The sequence below is a fragment of the Corvus moneduloides genome, chromosome 4 (assembly GCF_009650955.1).
Source record: "Corvus moneduloides isolate bCorMon1 chromosome 4, bCorMon1.pri, whole genome shotgun sequence".
Taxonomy (NCBI): domain Eukaryota; kingdom Metazoa; phylum Chordata; class Aves; order Passeriformes; family Corvidae; genus Corvus; species Corvus moneduloides.
In genome coordinates, this window is record NC_045479.1 from 6,444,778 (window position 1) to 6,467,137 (window position 22,360).

Sequence of the window (22,360 nt, forward strand, 5' to 3'; positions counted from 1 at the left end):
GCTAAGACCAGACATATCAAATTCAACTAAAAAAAAAGTGTTGGGGAGGGGAAAGGAAGGGCTGGGGAGAAAAATGAGAAGAAGGGACTGTAAAAAGAGTAAAGTGCGAATTTTCTCTGAGCTGTAACACTATCTTAGCAGCAGCAGTTAGCAGGCACAACTTTCTGGACCTCGTTTCTTCACCCCTTAGTGTTTCATCTGTACATTCTGCTGTGTGCTGGGGAGAGAGGGAAGAGATGGGGATGGCTGCTGTGGCCGCACAGCCCATGCCAGGAACCTCTTGGTACACTGGCTGCATCACCGTGTCCCTGCCCAAGTGAGCTCATGGGGCTCAGCTGGGCTCGCAGAGGTAGCGCAGACACGCAATGAACACGAGTGTCATGGAAAGTCTAAGAGGGGCACTTGTTCCAGGGCTGCCTGGACAATGAAGAATTGGCTGCCGCCCCCTCTCTCGCCCCCCAGCCCATGCCAAGGCGGGCGGCCGCCGGCACATGAATAGCAGGTCTGTTCCAGCAGCTGCGTCCTGGTCCAGCACAGAGGGAGTCTCCGGGAGCACAGGGCGCTGCGCTCCGCTGCGGCTGCTGGGGAAGAGACCGGGGGCAGGAGGATGGCCTCGGAAAGGGACAACACCAATCCTCGCGTGAGTCCATCTTGGGGAAATACCTGTGGGAGGGAGAAGCGGGGGGGAAGAGCCCCAGTTTGGGGGAAATATCCACTGCTCCTATCATTTGCTCCTCAGCTTTGGCAGCCAATTTCCTTTGAAAACTCAGTTCTGCTTTTTTCCTCTGCTCCCCTTGGAAGAGAAACCAGCGGCAGGATGTCTGCTGTGTTCTGCCAAGAGCAATTATGAGCCTTTTTCCAAAAAAATAAGGGTAAGAAGAGGGACATTACTAAAAAGAGATGCTTTTTAGGGAAGGAGGGACAGCAGAGGAAGAGATTAGCCTTCAGCCCTCAGAAGGAGGCAGCACATACTCTACAAGCTGCATAAGTCTGATCTGTCCCTCATCTCACAAAGCCTTCCTCTGTTTGGCAGAAAGTACTCTCAATCTGGAGAGGAGAAAAGGAAATAAATACAGCAAATACTGAGGGAGTGCAGAGGCCAAGGTTTCCTATGTAGGGTTTATAGAGAAACAAAACTTCTTGGTGAAGCTCTTTCAGTTCTCTGTGTTCCTATTCTGAGTGTTTGTATTTTTTAAGAAGGGTGTTTCTTATGCGCAGCGTGCGTTCTCGGAAAGGGCAACTACCCAAGGGTTTGGAAAAAAGAGACTGTTAGAGATGAAATGGAATCAAAAGCCCAGATCACAAAGACCCATCAAACCTTAGAAGGTCAAGTCCAGATCTGCACTTCAGACAACTGTGGAGAAGGGAAAAATATGAAGCATTGCCTAGGGCACAGCTTCCAGCCCGGAGTAGGTGGCATCAGGGTCCAAATTTTGCAGATGATTTTTCTGTCTGAAATGGTCTCAATCATCCTTAGACTTGGCAGTGGGGAAGTTTATCTGGGGTCACAACTTTTATTTCTTCGGCCTGCGTCAAAGAAATTAAGATGGTAAGATTTGTGCCCTTGGAAATAATCAGGACCATTATCCTTAACTAGAAAGGAGGACTGAGACTCTCCAAACCTGCAGAATCTATCTCCACTGAGATGTGAGGTGCAGAGCAGCTTTTGAAGGCCTGGGAGTAGCTATGCTCAATAATAGACACAATAAGTGAGGAGGATGAACAGTTGGTGAAAATGTACTTTATTAAGGACTGGCAGAGATAAAGGTTAGTCTTTCCTAGAACTAGACAATAAGGGGAAAAATATAGATGTCATTAAGCCAGGAACTAGTGGTAAAGAGAGGACAAGAAAATTATGCTAAACAAAAAGGTCAAATTAACACTTGTATATTAAATCGCTCAATGGAAAGTTTCAGGTTTATCATGAAGTCCAGGTATAATAGATGAAAAAAATCAGCTTCACTGATTAAAAGTCTCATAAACTACTGAAAAATCTGGGGTTTGAAGTTTTCTCTTTCAACCCATCTTGAGGTTAAGTGAAGAGCCAAAAGTGATCACCAGCATCATCGGCCTTTACAATACTCAGAGAAGTAAGCCCAGAAGGTCAAAGGTTCCTTGAGTTGCCAGACTGAAAAGAACATCCTATCTGTTTCTAGAGCAGGGAGGTGTAGAGCGTGCACCACTACACAGACTGCCCCAAGAATAACTGTGCTGCCAAGATTTTCTTTGTGACGCCTCCCAGGGAAGTCAGCAGGCAGTACAAAACACAGGTGAATGCACACAGACTCCTGCACACTTGTGATCAGGAAATACACAGTGCCAGGGGAGGCAGTGTCACCCACTGGTGTGATGGATAAAACCCCTTAACCAAACGAACGTAGTTTGGTTCGGACTCCAAAGGATGTAAAGGCCTGAGCTGCAAATGGAGCAAGAGCAACTCTGGTTTCAATCTGCTCTCTGAAAACCCACAAAGGAGCAGAGTTGACCCAGTGAGCATCGAGGCATGAGCTTGGAACACCAATCATGCGATTAACACATGAATAGCGAGTGGCTCTTCCAAGACTCATTTATCAAGGAACAAAGAAAGTTGTGGGTACAAGGAGTCTCATGCATACCTTTACTATCACATGCAATTTGACTACAAGCCAACCACTTTATTCTATAAATAAAGGCCTGAGTGAGACTTCTTTAGCTCTCCTGGCTAAGCAGCCTGACTGCATGGCAGTGATTTCCCCTTTACTGTGACGACCCTCAGGGTTGCTCCTCAAAGCAGAGACCTTTTACCAGCAGCAGATCTTTGGTAAGTGATTGATACTGCACATAACCTTGTCATATGGTAACTTTGAGTTGTGCCCTGGTAACTTTGATTTTATCTTGGTAACTTTGATTTCTTTTCTTGCTAACTTTGACTTGTGCCTTAGTAGTTTCGAATCATTGTTCAAATGATTGTGCTGTATAATAGCAGAGTGAAGCTTGCCATCGAATATTTTAAGTCACATTTTTACAACATCGTATTAAAATCACTTTCACAAATATCTTTGATGATGATTCTTGAAGTGATCTAAATCCCCATTCATGACAAATTGGTGTAGTTTGCAGAATCCTGAATCTGGGTTCAGGGCAACAGCTGAGACAAGCAGAGAGTCCTGTAAATGACTTGACTTGACAAGTGTGAGGTGAGGGGAGGAGTGGTCAGTGGCAGAGGAAAAAAAAGTGTTATTCAGTGGAAAGTACATTTCAAAGCCTCTTTAGAGTCCCTGCTCCGAGCAGTGAATGCAGAGCAGGTATCTTCTTGGAAGTTTCCAGCTGTGGGTCTGCGAAGATCTCAGGGAATGTGCACTGCACGCTGTAACGCGACTCACTCCTCCTCAAAGAGCTCCTGGATGGAGCAGCAGGAACAGTTTTGAAAGTTAACTATGATACAATATAGAAATAGGAACTTTTATTTATAGACCGAGGGTCCTGTGCCCGAAGCAGCTGCACAGTACTTCCTAGCATGTCTTACACAACATTGACATGGACAGGCTAGGCAGGTAACTAAAATTAAAACAATGGACCTTTGTGCTCACGTTGGAGACAGCAGGAAAAGGCAATCAAGATTTAAGAAGGCTCTAAGGAGAACTGATCAGTCCCCAATGTTTTTTGATTATTCTGAAGCATGAACAGGAGCTCACTCAGCAAAATTGAAAGTGTCTGTAACAGGACTCCCTCATCCAGCATGTCATCAGCCTGTGGAATTTGCCATCTCCTGGGGCAGGTTACAAGGTCAAATATTGGGGCGAGCAAACATTTAAAAGAGGTTGGGAGGTCCAGTAACAATATTTACAGTTATGCAAGCTAAAAAAGGTACCTTCAAATTCCATAAGCCAGTAGCAGGATAAAAATAAATATGCTTTTCAGTTCCCTACAGGCAATGGCACAATTGCCGACCAGAGTACAAGTGGCAGCTTGTGTGAGAGAAGTTAGACACCAGCTCTCCATAAGTGACACCTAGGACTGCTTTTTAACAGCAAGAAGTATCTCCCGTTAACCCACCTTCTCCCTTACAAAAATTCTCTTGTTCTGTGTGTTTCTAAGGAGTCTTTTTTCCATTCTGACTTCTAGGAAGACCAACAAAACCTCAAACGGTGCAGAGACAGATGCAAAAAAGAAATGGTGCTGAAATAGAAAAAAGGCACAAGACTGTGCAGCCTTACCTGATTTATGCCAGCCAGTCAAGTGCTAAGAAAATAAATAAAACTGGAATGAAAGTATTTTAATTAAAAATACTAATTTACATATTAAAAGATAAAACTTTGACAGTATTTAATCTGAAAGATGCATTTTTCTCCCCGGACGTCTCTCTTTGTGGCTTCCAAGAGAAACTTTCACCTTCCTCTATTAAACACCTGCCACTGACAAGAAACCAGGCAGAGAGCAGTATCCTGGTGAGGTATAGCAGAGTACATCCTGAGGTAGCTGGGATCTGAAAAACACATTTGGGATAGAAACAAAACAATCCAACAAGATCCCGTCACCAGTCTCCTCTTACTTCAGGAAGCACAGGTTTATAAATTAGAAGTATGGCTTTGATAGAAACACTCTGACTGACTTGTCTGCACTTCTTCATGCTATTGTCCCCCCTGACTCTCGCCTCCAACCCTTCCATAGAGATTGGCAGGGGGGGCAGGGGAGGAGACAGCCATACAGGACAGCTCTTTTCAGCAGCAAAAGGCCCATTAAATCTGTTTAGCTGTGTACCTCAGCTGCTGCAGCTCACGGTCTGGCATCTTAACACAACCCCGTTTCATCGGTGATCTGAGCTAATGTCCCAGCCCTTGAATGGGAGTGACTGAGAGAACATCCGCTCCACCACTCCCACCACAGCAGCAGTAACCGGGAGAAGCTCTGGGGACAGCTGAAACCAGTAACACTCACACATATTGCCACAGCTAGGTCTGTTAGAGCCCCAGATGGATATTGCAGAGCAGAGCAAAGATTGGGGCTGACATTAAATGGCTCCATAGTTTTATTAGGTTTATATTTTTATGTTTTCTTGCATGGGTGTTATGTTCTGTACAAATGGGTGTTTAAGGGATGCGCGCCGGATGAAATGTCATCCATGGTCATATTGCAAAAGAGGTTATATACTGTATGTTGTGTCTTTCTTTTTATAGTTTCTCAGTCTTTGGATAAAAAAAATTTACAATCCTCTGGGATGAGAAGCAGAAGTAATACCTCACCATTTAGGGAATCATTCATACTTCAAAAGTAAAAAGAGTAAACAGCTAAAATAATCATTCTGGAAAACAGACCCTACACTGAAATTTTTTGGCAGAAGTTGCTTCATGAATACCTTGAATGGAAAATACATCTGTGGAAATAAAGACAGGTTTACAAGTAACTTGCAAGAAAAAAAGATTTCAAGTAATTGCATAGTTTACTTCCAGTGCTCAGTTTTTGGCCAGATCTACAGCAGGCAGATTTTAGAAAGGCAGATAAATAGTTAGCTATAGGTGTAACAGTGTGGACTTTTCCAAAATGCCCACAAAACTATTGGAAAGTCCCCCTCATCACAGTAAATCCCATCTTTCACATCCCACTTTCAGTCTAGACCTGATAAGGGCATGCAGAGAGAGTGTTCACAGCTGGGTTAGACTTTCAGATTTTTGGTGTTTTGTGGCTTTAACTTGTGCCTCAAGGCTGTGATGTGCTTACAGGTTCCTGTTTTGGGCATGTGTTTGCCTGCTCCTGCAGCAGCAGCCAGTCTGTATTTTCTAGTGCTCCAGGACCTCTCCTCTCCTTCAGCCATTTTCTAGAATAGTGGCAGTCTTGTACGGCCAATGAAGCAAAGTGCCTGCCCCAGTGGACCTCTGTAGCATTATCTGGGTTCTGTAATTGGGGCCTGGTCTGCACTGAGAAAGAGCCTTTCAAAAAGAAACCTAAGTGCTTCAGAAAAATCCATTTCTGTCACATCTTTGTACATTGTGTGCAGTCCAGTTATCAAGAGTCTGAGAGTTTACCTCACTGTGTTTTTAACTAAACTAACTCAGGTACTCCAGCCTTTCAAACAGGACCCCACTCCCAGGGTTACACTCCATCACCTTTGATATTCATTTGACTCTGGCAAAGCTGGTTCAGAGAGATACATTCAAAGAAAATGAAACACTTTTTGGCAGGGGTAATGTTCTGGTTTGCTGTCCTGCAGTGGTTCCTGGGAGGATCCCATACCTGCCCATGACTGGGACTGCGTGGCCATGAGAGCATGGAGAGGCAACAGAATATCTCCTTTCAGTGGCAGCTACTCCTCACTTCAGACCAGTAATCTGAAGGTTCAGGTCTTGGTGTAGCCAGTGGGAGAAGCAGGGAAGGCCCTAGCAGTAACAATGATTGCTCTCACTAGTGGACGCCACCCAGACTGCAAGATTTCAGGCTGCTCCTTGAGAGTAAAGCCTTTACAGGGCTTGGGCAGAGATTCACTCTGCCCCGGTTGGTCAAAAGACAGGTGTGAAATAGATTACTACACTTTGGAGCAAGAGTGATCCTATGCTTTTGTTCCCCAGCTGCCAGGACCCAAAAGTCTGCGTAGCACTACCTATGCTGGTCCCAGAAAGCAGCAACACTCACACTAGGACACAGACAAGTGTGAGCACACGTGCTGAGAAGGAGGAGACTATTTCTCGCCATCAGTACTAATTGGTCCTTGGTTCTATTGTCAGATGCAGTATTTCTCCTGTTCCCTTTCCATTCCTCCTGCCTGCTCTACCTGGGCATGGCCAGCTTTCCCACTTAGGGTGAATGTTTGCTTAGGCCCTTCCTGAACACAGGAATAGTATTTTTCACCCTGAGGAACTGGCCTCAGGGTTTTAAGGCATGTGGGGAAGATGAGGCACGTGTGGAGTTAAATATACCCTTGGAGCATCCTTACACCAGTGTGACCTGGATCCTCACACTCCACCTTGTAGAGGGGCAGTGAAAGAAAAGTAGCAATGTCTTTTGGGAGGGAGGGAGCCTGGTCCCACACTGTGCACTGGACATGGCTGATGACCATAGCACAGCCAGAGCTCAGGTCACAACTCAAATATTAAAAGTAGAGGGGGACAAAAAATGGGCTCTGTGAAAGCAATCTGATGAAGTCCAGACACTTCTGAAGAGAAAATTGGGAGGGAAGGAGGGAATGACCTGGGTCAGGGGGTGCTGCCACACACCCTGAGGTAAGGGAAGAGAACCCCAGAGCTTGACTGCTATAAAAGTCTATTAAGAATAACAGAATTTCTTTGTAAAGCTTGTACAACTGAAGCAGGGAGAGCAGAGAGGGAGCAAGGCCCAGGGGGCACAGGCTCTCCCTGTGGGGATGGGAAGGAGGTGAACTGGCACAGGACCTGGGGTGACAAGATGGCACCTGTGCAGCACGGGGGGATTGAGGGGACACTCAGGGGCCCATGATCCACTGAGTGACAGCACGTCAGCATGGTCACACCCTGTTTGGGGGACAAGGTCAGCCATCAGCCACACCAAACCATGCCAGGACAACCAGCCTGCCGCCCCGCGCCGCTCCACCAGCTTGGCCTGGCCTGCTCGTTGGCCACCAGTGCCACTTCTCTTGTTGCACCATCTCCTCCTCAGCCACAGCCCTCAGGGGCACCATCTCTTGCCAGGCAGCCATTTCACACACCGAGATACAGATACATCCACCCACACTTGCACCTTGCAGGTCTGAGTGCACAAGGAGTGTTGGTTTTAGTGAGTAATCATAACCCTGGTTATGGTGGTGGCAACACAGCTCTCCTGGCTGGCCGACAACAAAACCTCCCACTGAGACATCTTTGTGAGTGGGAATCCTCTGCAGCATGAAATACCTGCCAAAACACACCTAAATTGAATTTTTCTATCTTTTGTCAAATAGTTGCCCTTCTCACCTTCATTCCAGCCTGTGCCCAAGAGCTAATCCATGCATGTGCTTCTCTCTGTTTGCCCCCAGCTGCCACACGGGTACAGCACCTCCCCTCCCTGGACCACCGAAAATGGAAGCCTCCAGTCCATGTCACCATTTCTCAGCCCTTCCTGTAAAATCTGTATTAATTTGCTCTGTTTCTCTTCTGAGAACCAAAAATGGGCAGTGCTGCAGGCATACAATAACCACACACAGAAGTGTGAGCTTCTCCAAGTACAAAAGGGTGAATGGGCATTTTCACTGCCATTTCCCTATGCCTGGCTTGTGAGTCAAATGTTTATAAAACTGTCTGTGAGGAAAGGCAAGACAAGAAATGAGCTCTACGACTGTAATCTAGACTGCCTCAGGTATGTAAACATATAACAGAAACGTCTGAATTGGACCCCAGAATGATGGAAGGGCCCGTGTGCAGAGGCTGCAAGATCCACATCACCAGTTACCATCCACCTTGACACACTGCTTTGAACTAGCCAAGCTATAATTCCTTGTCAAATTACATGAATCAGATACGTGAGTCTGTAATTACAGCTGTGAAAACCATTATACTCAGGATCTTAGAACTTGCTATCCAACATAACCCTTGGGGACGAAATTTCTCATGAAGCTGCTTGGGTCAAGGTTCAGTGAGTGCTGGAAATTCTGGGGGAATCCTGTTGGCAGGTTTAGAGAAATGAGAACAAGAAAATGAGATAATGTACTGGTTTGTGGCTTGTTCATGCTCTCTTGGTTTTTTCTTTATTTTTTCCCTAATATTTATGCATATTTGCCGCAGCTTTCTCTTTTGCAGTCACATAATTGAATAATATTTTGTGAGATTTAAAAAAAGGCCCAAATTCACCAGAGACCTTGATTATGAGAGAAAAACAACTGCTCCTACCAATCTAACAAGAGCCAAAGGGCACCAGCCATTCTTCTGTAACCTATGTTTTACTGAAGGTGTATTTCTGCAGAAAATAACAGCACAGCAATGCTTTCCCAGGATTTGTGTGAGAACCAGGTTCTTCTGTCCCTCGTTCTCCAAGCGTGCTATGACTATCAATGAATTTAATTTCGCAATCTCCACATGGAGCAAGAGCTGTTTTCCTGCCTATTTTACTGATATTAAGTCAGGCAGAGATGGTTAAATGACCACTGACGTACCCAAGGACACAGCAGTAGAAGGTGACAGAAGGAGGAAGGAAAGACTGAGCAGTTCTGGATGGGTGAATGGCCACGGAGCAGCAGTAGTCTTTGGTTTCATCTTTGTTCTCACTGGCTAAATTCTTAATCTCTAACAATTTTCGATGAAACCATTAAAGATGTTAATTCACACAATGTAAAGAAGAGCATTAATTGAAGTTGTCAGCAAGAGACCACACACAATTCCTTCCCTGCTGAATGTTAACTTCAACATCAGTTGGAAACAAATTTTGACACACTTTCAAAAGTTCAGGCACCGAGCTCTGTTCACACCTCTCTCTTGCTGGAACTAGAGTCACTTGACCACAGTGGTGTAGGATGAAACCCCAAAGCGAAACAAGCTGAACTATGTTAAACAGAAATTCTGACTCAGAATGACCACTCAGGTTCTTGATGCAACTTTTCAACTTGAACTTTGCACCTCCTTCTGGCTGATTCAAGATGAAATGTTCCTGCACGTCCCTGAGTGACTTCAGGCTGTGGCCACATGGTTTTTGCTGACTGAAGTTTAAACAGGGAGGTTCATCCTTCCTCATGACCACCATCAATTATTGTTGCTGCCTCAATGCAACGCTCAAAGTAATCACTCTATCAAGACTGTCTGGGCTAGGAAACCTCCATCACTGAGTGTCTAAGCTAACCCAGATCATTGTGAAAGAAGTTCATTAGGGAATATGTCTGGACAGAGACAGAAATAGCAGCTCCTTTAGACAGGCTTATCTGTCTTATTGCAATGGGATAATTGCTTGAATTCTTGAATATTTCTTGGCTGATTATGTTAGCTGAAGATCTAGTTAGTCTATGATTATCAGAAGACAACAGATAGACAATCTGGGTTCTTCACTTAGGTGTAAAAAATAAGGAAAACAGTTAACAGATACGAATGCAATAGAAACTATTCCTACCTAACATTGGCACTTGGGGCTTTTCTCATCTTTTGCCCATGGTGATACCTTGACTGCCAATCCACGCTGATCAGGGAGACATCCAGCAAAGGATTGATATGCTACAAGAAAACAGAATGTGCTGCTGTTTTCTTTTAACCAGAACAGATTTGAACTCCATCTTCACGTGCTAGATTCTTGGGAGCTGACTCTGGACCAATTCCTTAGCCAGCCCCTATTTTTGGCATGTGGTTGTGAAAAAGTTGCCGAAGGGAGTTGTGTCAAAGGGCTTTTACTTTGCTCCTAATGGCTCCACGTACAGTCTGAAGGAATCTGAAGCGCTCACGAAATGTGGTTTCCCCTCTGGTGTTTGCTGTTCAGCTGGCTCAGCAGCTCAACCATTTAAAACCATTGTGAGTGGATTTAGCACTTGTGAAATAATGCTGGCCTGTTCAGATCCAGAGAGGGATGGGCAAAGTCCACTGGTACAATAAAAGCCCCTCTTACCTCCTTCTCCTACGAGGAGCCAGGGTGCAACGGAGTTTGAGGCAGAAAACTACTCATATCCAGGTGCAGCTACACAGATATTGGGTGAAAGAGATATGGGCCTACCAAAATACAAAAAGCTAACACATGTTCAGAGGAAGGAATAATTTCAGCATCCCAGAAGCAGGGAAAAAAAAATAAAAAAGAAGAAAAAAACCCATACCAAAACAAATACACCAAAACCTCACTAAGTAAGCACAGGGAGCAAATCACGAAGGAGAAGGGAAAAAAAAGAGGAGTACAGCCCCAGAAGAGAGCTCCAGCAGGGTGTGTGCCATAAAATCACAGACTATGAACGTTAGTAAGCCAAATGAGGGGAGCAGATGCAGAAAACAGAGACTCTGTCCTCAGAAACCAGAGAAGATGGAGCGCCCCGCTTGCCCCTACTCTGAGCTACCAAGTGTAGCAAGAGGTGTGTTTTGTCTCTGAGCTGATCTAACACCCAGTTATTCTGCTGAGACCGTAAGAAAAGGAGCTATCAGGCACGCTGTAGATCTTTATCCATGTGTAGAGATTTGAACCCAGGACCAGGCTCAGACAGGCAACTCAAGAGCAGATGGCAACAAGTCTTGGTGGCTACTAATTAGACTAGCTTTTGGCTAGTGACATTGACTTGAGGAGCCCTCTGATTCATTTCCAAGCCCCTCTGCCCTGCCTTCAGCCACAAGCCCCCAGCCATCACCCTGAGTTACTGAACAGGGTCAGTCCTATGGTGTTCCCTTTTCTGGGCCGTGGCAAAGCTGCAGTTCCCTTGCAGGCCCCTCCCTGGGAAGGGGAGTGGGCTCGGGGCTCGGCTGCGGGCCAGCGTGGTGGTGAACTCAGGTGCTTACGGCCAGGGTGGAGCAGGGCCGTCCCAAAGCGCTTCCTCTTGCTCACTCACACAACAACAAACAGGGACATTATCTCTCCTGGGGGAGCAGCTGACTCAGACGCTTGGCCAGATGCAGGGAAAGGTGTCCCTGTCATCGCCAACAGCAAAGAATGGCTAAAAAAAAAAAAAAAAAAGATGCATCACTCTGTGGCTGCAAATTATAACAATACATTCCTCCTTATTTTGATCCAAAAGCAATTTTTTTTCTTCCTTTGTTCCCCTTCCTGTGTTTTCCTATCTGATGAGAACTTGTTTCTCAGCTAGGAGCCTGGTCAGTCTGTTATTGGTGTGCCTAATATCATTTTTATGTTCCTCCCATTTTTTTGTTTTACATATTATCAAATGACTTATGAAAAGTAAAGTTCAGCCAACTAAACCTCAAAGGAGTTATGCAAGAGCAAGGAACACTGAGCTTTACCACAAGCCCTGTACATTAAACATGCATGTCCATGGGTTGATAAATCTGTTTATGGAGTACATTGTGGGTACATAGAGATGCAGATATGGCTGGCAGGTGCTGTTCCCAGTGGCTATCCCTAAATCAAAAGACGCTGTCTCCAGTGCTACTCTTGACCTCTCTGAGAACTGAGGGGCAGTATCTGGCCGAGTAACTCCTCCAGCTGTATCAGTCAATTCCATACAGATGATACAATTCCATACACATGATACATTTGTACCCTGCACACTGACAAAGTACTTCTCTCTTGTTATCATCTGCTCAGTGGGCGTAATTGTAAGGCTGATTCAGCAGAAATGAGAGCCGTACTTGTGGGAAGTTTGTGTCAGGACCAGCCAAACACACAGGCTAAGAGAAGGCTGTGATTTACTGATCACAATCTTTGTGTGGAAACATCTGTGTCCTTTAAAGGCCCTCTTCTCGGTGCATTGCGAAGGGCATTAGGACTCTGTGACTCCTCTTGGTTGGGCTGTAGATGATACTTTGTGGACACAAAATTGTGGGAATGTTGTATCTGTTACAAAGCAGCATTCAGTCTGCCTTTTGCCCAAGGCACACGCGTTACGAACACAGCCAATGCTAACATGTTGATACCTGTGAGCAGAGGGAAATTCACATTCTGTACTCAAGTGCTGCAGAGCTGAGGTGTTGAGATGATGTAGGGAGGGCAGAAGATGGATTACAAGGTAAAAGGTCTTCAAAAGGCCCAAGAAAACAAAACTGTTTGGTGCCAGAGTCAAAAACTGGAGAGAACAATTAAAATGATTTCACTAAATATTTATCTCCCTGTCAGGTAGGGATAAATATATATTAAAAGTCACTGGTCATGACAATCATACTAATAAGTGCAAAAAAGTTTCTGTTGCCCACTTTTCTCTGGTCGTGCTAGCAGCAGCCTCAAACAGAGTATCAGGGTGCTGAAACAGAATATGAGATGCCATGGATAAGAAAAAGAGGCAAACTGGCATTTCTTTCTGTTGGGTTTTATTTGGATTTTTTTTTTTCAGGGAAAGAACAACAACAACAAAAAAGACTGTAGTGGGTGCACAGAAAGGCACCACAAAACCCCAAGGCTGCTGCACAACATATTGACAGTAAAGCTGAGCTGCTCCAACAGGGGTGAGCTCTGCGGGGGGAGGCAGAAACCCAGAAAGAAAGGGTGTGATCAGACGTGAATAAACCACAGGGATAAACTCCTCAATCATTTTGTGCTAGGTATGTGTAAATGTTTCAATGCATAACTAGAACTGGGAGCTAATATGAGCCCTTTGTCTAAGCCCAGGCCAATTAAAGACCACCACAACTGCCCTTCAAACACTGTCATTCAGTGCCCAGCCTGCCCTACATGGTCCAGGATTTTTCTTCCTCCTCCCTATCTCTTTCATCCCTCCTCAAACATTAAGGATTTCATTTGGACACAGCATTTTGGCTATCCCCTTACAAGGATCCAGCTTTGGTACACGATGCACACTGAGTGAACTCCACCTGAAATCCAGGGCATTTGTTCTGCATCAGTGGTTCCCACTTCTTCTGTCCTTTGGCCATCTTGAAGGGAGAAACTACAGGATAAATGCTAGGTACAGTGAGAAAGGAATCATAAGAAACTTCAGTTCCTGCAAAGCTTTGTTTTCCCACTCCAAAAACTTAACGTGTTCAGTTATGAATGTGAATGCTTTCTTCAGAACGAGACTATTTGCAGAATCTGGGCGTTCAATTTTCAGAGGAATGGTTATTCTGCTTTAATCTCCTCCCATTCCTATTCTGGCTCTGAGGTATTTGCTTCCCCAATACAGTCTCCTAGGAAGGCCTCATTTGCTACACCTCTTTCCAAAGGTCTCTCAAAGCAACGTCTACTCAGGAGATCTCAGAAAAACACAACTGTCACTAAGGGAAAGATTTGGGCCTCCCTTTAATTTCTGCCATGCTGTACTATAGCTCCTCATTATAAAGTTAGCTCTTAAAGGTTCTTTGTCTCTGCAGGGTTGAAAGTTGCTGACTGAATGTCTGCAACCAATTTTCCACCAGTCCTCCTTTAACTGGCCATTGTCAGCTATGCAAAGTGTTTGCATAATGCTACAAGATCATTCACACATCAATCTTATTTTACATTTTGAACCTGTTTTGCAAAGGGGTTAATGAGAAAACAAAACACAACCTGAATAATAAGTCACCAGAAAAAACCACTATCCTAATCCTTTAATATAGAGCCAGAACAGCAGTTCTTTTCACAGGGGGAAGGGGACGGACGTTCTTCTAATCTGAGAATGTAATTCCCAGGGACAGTGTATGAGAAAACAGCAGTAATCTACAGAACACCCAGGAACAGTTGTTGAAAGATTCCCAGGGTGTTACTTTTGGCAGGACATCAGGTTCCAATAAAACCCTCTGAAAACACTAGCCTAACAACAACAACGATAATAATATTTTACACAGATGAAGGGTCTTTTATCTAAGGCTCACTGCAAATGATGAACGAGCTTCTTGAGGAGGGGCAAATGAAACTGATGCTCCACAGATACTGCCACTGATTTGGCCATGTAGAAAATAGGTTACTGTGTACAGACTTCAGAGGGCACACAGAAAAGAGTTAACATGTAAAGGCAAGCTTGGGAACATTCTTCATGGAGAACTTCCACAGGCATTGTAATGTATTTCTTAATGTTTTCAGTAAATCAACTGCTGCCATTCCACATACACAATCTGAGCACCCAAACCAGGCAACCCACGATTGCACTGTGCAAATACACAGAGCACTTGGGGAGTTCATTCACACCTACTTGATTCTAATGTGAAATTCTATGTACTGTGCTTCAATTCCTTCTTGGCACGCTCTTGTATGTTTACTGAGCCTAGTCCGGACTCTAAATATGCACATAACCGTATATAAGTGTATGAAAAATTATGGACTGGAAGTGAGAGATTGGTGTAGGCTGCTTGTGAATTGCTGGAAGTTTTGGATCCAGACTTTTACTTTGTAATGTGAGCTCATCTCTGCAGGGCAGCTACTCCACAGAGTGGACACCTTTCACAAAACCTGAAATTCTGCATCACTCTGGGCCACATATGAATCTCAGCCTATATTTCATATGCCATACTGTGAAGATGTTGCTTGTGGTGCCACAGTAGCAAAACCTGCAGCGAAATACAGCTTCTACTGCATCATTAACAGTTTTTATGGCTGAATTGGGTTGCATATGACTTTTTGGCACGAACATATCATCAAATGTTGCTGCCCTGACCTTACCTAAGTGACCTCAAGAGGACAACATACATGGAGATAAAGTGGTTCTTTTCCTCAGGGTCTCTCAGTTTATATTTCACATGAGGATTACATCTTGCTCTTTGTAGCCACTTTCAGAGTCAACACCTTTCTCATTTCCCAGCCCAGCACTCTCCTCAGACAGCAAAAGCTGTTGAGTAGTCATTGCCTGGGGTACGGAGACACTGAAATTCCTACTCACTGCTTACACGAAGGAAATGATGAGAAACCAGTCATGTTTCCTCTGTGTCATAAGGGTAACAACAATAGCAACGAAGGCTTTGTCAAGACACCCCCAGTCTAAGCAGTGACTAACAACCAGAAAGATTAGATATCAGGATGATCTAATGGCTTGCTGCTCCCAAAAGGGGGAGGCCCTGCTCCACTTCAGCCTATGACCCTTTGCTCCCTCCTTATCTCCTGCTCCCAGAGACACAGCCCACCTTGCCCTTGTGCTGGAATTTGCCGAACCCTTCTCACAGATAATTCAGCTCATTAAAGCTGGAGAAAATGCTCTCTTTCTAATTTTTTAAAAGATTTTATTTATTTATTTTAATTTAGCTTATCTTATTGAGCTGGTTTGGCTCAGAAGAGAGTCTTACGAAAGCAAAAGTGCAAGAGAGCACAAGACTCACAGCAGGAGCATTTGCTCTGGACTCTTAGATCACCATAGCTACAAGGTGTAACCCTCAGAGTTGTACAGAAGATACTCTGTGGCCGCTAGTTTCACTTTTTTCTTATTGTTGACCATAGCTACTTTCTGAGATAATTCAGCCAAGTCAGGAGGCAGATTAGCAGAATAACTGGTGTAATTCTGAAGTTGTATTCGGCTGCAAATGCAGAAGAGAGAATATTTCTGGCCTCTTAGAGATGTATTATACAATACCACAAAAGAACGAAGCGGGGCAATTAGAATTGATGACACACAACTGGGATAGTTTTTATGGGTTGAACATTCCACGATGGCAGGGCATCACAGCCTCTAAGGGCTGTGTAATGCTTTACTCCCTATCAGATATACCCACATGGCTTCCCTGTGGCTTGAGACAGCATCCATCACTAAGCTAAAATACAGAGAAGCTCAACAAGCATCATGAGTCACTGTGGCATTCAAGTCCATTTTCTCTGTCCAGTTTTGCATGCCCTAGAGCTGGAGGGCACCTGGTCAGGATCCTTAAAGGACCTTCAACGCCAGCATCACTGGAGTGTTTTTGGCTCCCTACAAATGCACAGGCATTTGTTCCTTTTGGCACTCAGCTCCTGTACAGAGGTGACAGATGTGGAAGGGCTGTTGTTAGACACAGGTTAGAAGTTTACAAATTGGTCTTAGCAGCTGTATTTGGAAGCTAAATTCTGAGAAAATGAACTGCTCCCATCCTTCCAGATTCTGCTTTTGAACAGCCCTATAGTTATGGTCAGAGATTAGAGAGATTTTTGTGGTGTTAAAAGAATGTTTTGCGATTTCTTGTCCAGCCATCTGCCCTCAAAACTGAGCAGATGACTCACCAGCATTCACCTCCATTTGTTACTGAGCTACAACTCTTATCCCCTCGGCTTCTTGTGAAGTTCCACTCTGTATCTTTTCAGAAGCAGAGCCTGTTCTAATGTGAAAGAACAAACAAGTTGTGGGAAGCAGCTCAGAATTCAAGTTTTCGAAAGCTCTCCTGTTAAATTCCCTATGAGCTCGTGTGCACGTATTCACAGAGGCATTTGCACACATAAATCACTGCTTGCTTACATCTGGCACACGCAAAGAGCACGCTGCTTGGCACACTGCTTACGTGTGCTTCAACTACTCACTGCAGGCAGCTCTGCAGATAAGTTTGAGGAAGTTCCTTTATAATCAGGAGACACAAAACCTTACTGACTATTTTGCTGATATATCTTTATGTATCAGGCTCACTGTTGCCTGCCACTTCCCGATGAAGTTTCTGCAGCCTTGCACCCATGGGATTATCAAAAGAGGTGCTTTTAATTCTTGGGAAGTAGAAAAGATATTTCCACATCCCAGATGTTATTTGTTTACCTTGCTGTACCTATAAGTGATCACAATTTGACCAAGCTTCAATTTCAAGAAAAGCAGATATCTAAAGCAACAAATACCATCTTACCCAGACCACACCATCCCACCCAGGCTGAAAAGTTTACTGCAGTCTCACAGAAGCAGCTCACTACTTTGCTTGCATATTCAGCCCCAAATATAGAAGATATGGCCAGAGAAGTTCAAGCTAAAAATACCAATCTCATGCCATATCTAAGTTACTTTTACCACCTTGTACCAGGGTAAGTGCAAGTTGAGTGGATTTTTCAGAGTGGTTTGTGAAAATTCCTTTGTAGTACAACATTGATCGTACCTCTTTCAACTGTAATATTTTTTTTTCCCCTGCAAATGGGTCAGATTCCTTCTGGGTCCTAAACGACAGCTTTTGAGAAAGGAATATTTCTTTTACTCTTAACCTGGAAATTTACAATCTGGTCAGAACTGCTTTTGAGTTATGCAAGTCCAGATCTGTACTCCTTTCATAATTGTCTACCATGGTAACAAAGAGGGCAGCCCCATGTCTGGTCCCTCAAGCTCTGTACTTGTGCCAAAGATAACCAGTTATACTGGCATAATTAATTTTGATGCATTAATAGCACAACAGTTTTTGTCTTTACCAGCCAGAATATTTGCCAGTAGGATTTGGCAAACATAATTTAACAAAGTTTTTTCCTCTGCTAAGAGGAAGAACAATTCCTGATTTTAAAGAACAGGAGAGGAATCCTCACTTAGGGATTAATCATCACTTTGTAACTCCTGCAAAATTCACACTCCAGGCTCTGATTTAGTTATACACAATTGCTCTGGCTTACTAATTAAGAATAACATGGGTATTAGCCTTTCTTCTTTTAGGTTTTTAAATTGCTGATTTAAAACTTCTCTTGGTGTGAGAAGCATTGCTAAATATCTGAAGTGTAAAATAGCAAGGACATTTGCATTTCCAGCCAAACCCACAGGGGTCGGAAAGAAAGGCATGATTTACATTCAGTACCTCCGCCTATAACCTGGAGGACATCTGGAACTCTTCAACCTCCACTCTATGAGAAAGGGACTTCTCTCCTGAGGCAACAAAGCAGATTCATAATTTGACTCTATTTGTTGTCACTGAGGGGGCTTGAGCTTGAAATTATCAATTCCCTCCTACGACTTGTATACGAGACAAAGCAAGAAGTGCTCCAGAGACACATGGAGCTGACACTTACAAAGCCTTTCTTGGTCTTTCACTCGAGTTCCTAACAGGTATCCAGCTTTTCAGCTCGTGGGTTTTCCCAACTATCCTGAGTCACACTCTGTTTATTGTGAATGGAAACGAAAGGAAAATGGTTTCTCCATCTTACTTTAGGAAAAAAAAACCCCAACCCTTCCCTTTCTAATCTAAAGTAGATTTCAATGAATCCCACTCACTTATCAGTACCAATAAGGCCACTCTTATGGTGGGGAGAAGATGATTTACAAGGGTCAGGCTACCACATCTGCTGGACTTTAATCTGGTCCTTTACGAGAGGAGTTTGATAGTGCTGCTGAATGGCAGGGGTGATAACTCATCTCAGCCTCGTTAACGCAACATTTCTTCTAGTAACTTGTTATTAAGAAATATGTGATCAACTTTGGCTTCAGTACTGTGTAGGGATTTATTATTTTCCTGATTCCCTTGAGCCTGGTTTGATAGTGGTTTTGAGTTATGAAATTTGATGCCAACTTTGATTCGTTTGCATCAATAGCCTTTTTTTCCCTCAAAAAAGCTCTCTCTTTGTTCACTCCTTCATGCACTTGCTAATCTCTTTGTACCTGCAGAATTTCTTTATTATAATAATAATAATAATAATAATAAAAAATGGCAGCACACAGGATTTCTTGCTGTACCAAACCAAAGCACCCAAGAATACACGGCAACCTGGGAAACACGCAGAGATGTGAGTAAGAGGAGATGGGTGAGATGGATGATAAGCCCGGAGGCAGTGGCAGAATGAAGCATGGGCACAAGGAGCACAGGAGCAGGGGCAGGCCTGGAGGCAGCCATTAGGCAAATAAGGCACATCCAACCCTATCCCATCATGAGGGGTTCCACAGGGAGCCACGTGAGCCTTTCTGATTGACTCTGATGAAGGGATGCTGGAAGTAGATAGTTAAAGCATTTCAGCTGGGACATCCTCAAGACACAGTAAACATTCCCACTGGAATGAGCTACTCCTTCTGTGTCAAGACGCAACAGGACGTTGACTGAGCACTCGTGCTAAAGATGATTGTGGTATGTGGGGTCATGGGGGGAAATGGTGGTGGAGCAGCATCTACTTTACTCCTCAGGAACTTTCAGACACGTCTGTAAGGCTTGCACATTGCATAACCTCCTGCCACAGTAGCAGAAAGGGTTTGGGGGGGGGTCTTTGGCATGGAAAGAAATGAACAGGATGAAAACCATTTGTACTGACACCACTACTAGATTTCATTGTGCTCTGTCTCTCTATGGGAGCCTGGATTCCCAAAGGAAAAGAACTGCCAGGAAGGTCCTTTCTGTGCATTTTTCCAGGTAGCTGCAATAATTTCTTTCATATGGAGATGTCGTTTCCACATGGCAGTGATTTCTCAGTGAGTTCAAGATTCTACTCCTGAGAGTGCAGACTTGCAAGCTGTCCAGAACACAAGGCAGTCTGAATGGGGCTGCTTGTTCATTTAACCGTCAAATGTATAGCTGAGGTAAGAAGTGCTTTCTCCATTTCCCCCTCTATTTCTAGGTGTACTCCAAGGGATTAAATGCATTTTGAAAAGTACTCATGCTCTGTTTGCAGTAGCAGCTATCCCTTACCCCAGCTGTAGCTGGAAAAGCTGAGATCTGCTGCAGTGATTTTGCTAACATTCCAGTGACCTGACTATCTACAGGGACAGGGCATTTCTGATAGCAAGCCCTTAATTCTTCATTCTGTAGACCCAGCTGGTCCACAGAGGCTGACATCATTTGACCACAAAATATAATGCTAACCACCACGTTTTTTGCCAAAATATAATTTGATAGCTCAACACATGAAAATTTCTTTTGGAATCAGTGTCCACTATATATGCTATTATTCACCAGTGGCATGCATTCAATGTCTCTATGCAATCATCCAGCAGTCTTTTTTCTATGGATATATTTGCCAAGATGAAAAACAAGGAAAAATTTAAACCATTTCCAATGTCTTTCCAACTGTTGGACTATGTTTTCTGAACCACATTGTTGAGTTGTGACCTAAATTGATGAATATTCTGTGGAGCAGCTGCTATTCAAACAGTTATTCTCCATTTTCTTTTCTGATTATGATCTGTAAGCCACTGAACATGAATATTATCAGGTGGGGCTACACATGTGGACAATCTGGGTTCATTACAAAGCAGGTCATAAGGGAAGTTACTTCTTCCCCTGTAGTCTAGAATGATTTTATAGCCTTTTTTGGAATGAAGAGTTCTCTTTCAACAAAAAAAAGTCCATCTTTGCAAATATATGCTTGTGTTGCTATTGCCAGTTTGACAACTGTGACATATGAACATTTCACAGGAAATGTGGAGGTTTTTTGGGTTTGTATTTTTCTTCCCCCGGGCAGCTCAGAGTCCTGAAAGAGCTGCTGATGAAATATTGAACAAGTGTTGTTAACATCTACTTGCAGCAATATAACAGCTCAGCTATAAGTTTTAGTCAGAATAAAATCTTGATACGGAATAGTTTTCCACTGGAAAAACTTCCAATGAATCTTTTTGAAACTGTGTTGAGAATACCAAAATTTGTGAAAGTTTTCCATCTAAATATTTCAGGATGAGACATCTAATCTTTTCACTTCGAAATAGCTCTTTATTTTGTATTCGATTGACCTGGTATTTTATGTCACAAGACATTTAAAATATTTTTGGGGTAGTTGAAACATTTTCTCTCAACATAATATCGGATATTTTTCCCCTTTAACCTTTCTTTCCCAGACAATTTTGAAGCACTAAGCATCATCCTTCCAGATCAGAACAAAGTGAATGTAACCAAGTAATGAGTGCGTGTTGCGCGCTCTCCTCTGGGTCCGAGCCACGCAAGGTCTGGATCAGTTACAGCTTTCTGCTGAAAACCTTGGCTCCTCACCTCAGGCTGCAGGGACTCCCATGATCAGCTTTGGACATCCTCTAGTTAAGGCTTCAGTGTCCAGGCATTGGCTATCACAACAGTATCTATACTCCCTGCATTCTGCAACTCTAGCACTGTAAGAACAACTGTGTGGTCTTAGTAAACACAGAGCAAATTCCAAACTCTGCAGCAAGATACCTTGAACAAGCACTTTGTGCCTATAATACATTGATTAATAAAATAGAGGAGTTCAGATGTGTGGAGGACTGAGATTTTCTGCATAAAATGTTTCCCTTTCTTGATCTTGAAAAACAGAGGAAGACCTAAACGCGGTCAGTTATCTCCCAGGTAATTATTGGTTATATGTAACTCTTGGTTGAGATGCAAGTTTTTTCCAGCTGAACAGAAGAGTTTTAACAACACTACAAGAAATTCAGTGATGGTTGCTAGAGCATGTAATTGAGGTTGTTACAAGTAAACACCAGCAAGAGCTGGGTATTTACCAGCTAAACCCAGCAACTACCCACAGTTTCAGCACATCCTAACAACCAGCCCCTTTCTAACCTGTTCTCAAAAGGTTTACCTCTTCAAAGAATCATAGAATGGTTAGGGTTGGAATCCCCCCAGCCATGGGCAGGGACTCATTCCACTAGACCAGGTTATACCCAGCCTGGCCCTGAACATTTCCAGGGATGGGGAGTCCACAAACCCTCTGGGCAACCTGTTCTAGCACCTTACCACCCCTACAGTAAAGAATTTCTTCCTAATATCTACTGTAAACCTGTCCTCCTTCAGCTTAAGGCCCTTCACCCTCGCCCTATCCCTGCATGCCCTCGGAAAATGTCCTTCTCCCTCTCTCTCATAGGCCCCTTTTAGGTGGAGGAAAGAGCTCCAAGGCTTATCTAAAGCCTTCTCTTCTCCAGGCTGAACAATCCCAACCCTCCCAACCTGTTTCCATAGGAGAGGAGCTCCAGCCCTGTGATCAACTCAGTGTCCTCCTCTGGACTTGTTCCAGCAGGCCAACACCTTTCCTGTGCTGGGGGCCTGGGAGCTGGATGCAGTGCTCCAGGTGGGCTCTCACAGGAGCACTGATGCATAGCATCACCTTGCTG

The 22,360-nt window shown here is 44.0% G+C and overlaps 1 protein-coding gene across 4 annotated transcripts in view; it reads left to right on the forward strand.

Annotated features, from left to right (window-relative positions):
- Positions 1 to 346: 346 nt before the first annotated feature.
- NINJ2 (ninjurin 2) overlaps positions 347 to 22,360 on the forward strand; it is a 45,959-nt gene continuing 23,945 nt past the window's right edge. The window contains exon 1 of one of the 4 annotated variants that reach the window (XM_032105188.1): positions 347 to 640. In XM_032105188.1, coding sequence (XP_031961079.1) covers positions 608 to 640 — 33 coding nt within the window. In that variant the 5' untranslated portion in view covers positions 347 to 607. Of the gene's footprint in view, positions 641 to 2,722; positions 2,801 to 19,337; positions 19,419 to 22,360 lie in introns of those variants that run through there. The other 3 variants (XM_032105187.1, XM_032105190.1, XM_032105189.1) reach the window with 3 other exon arrangements.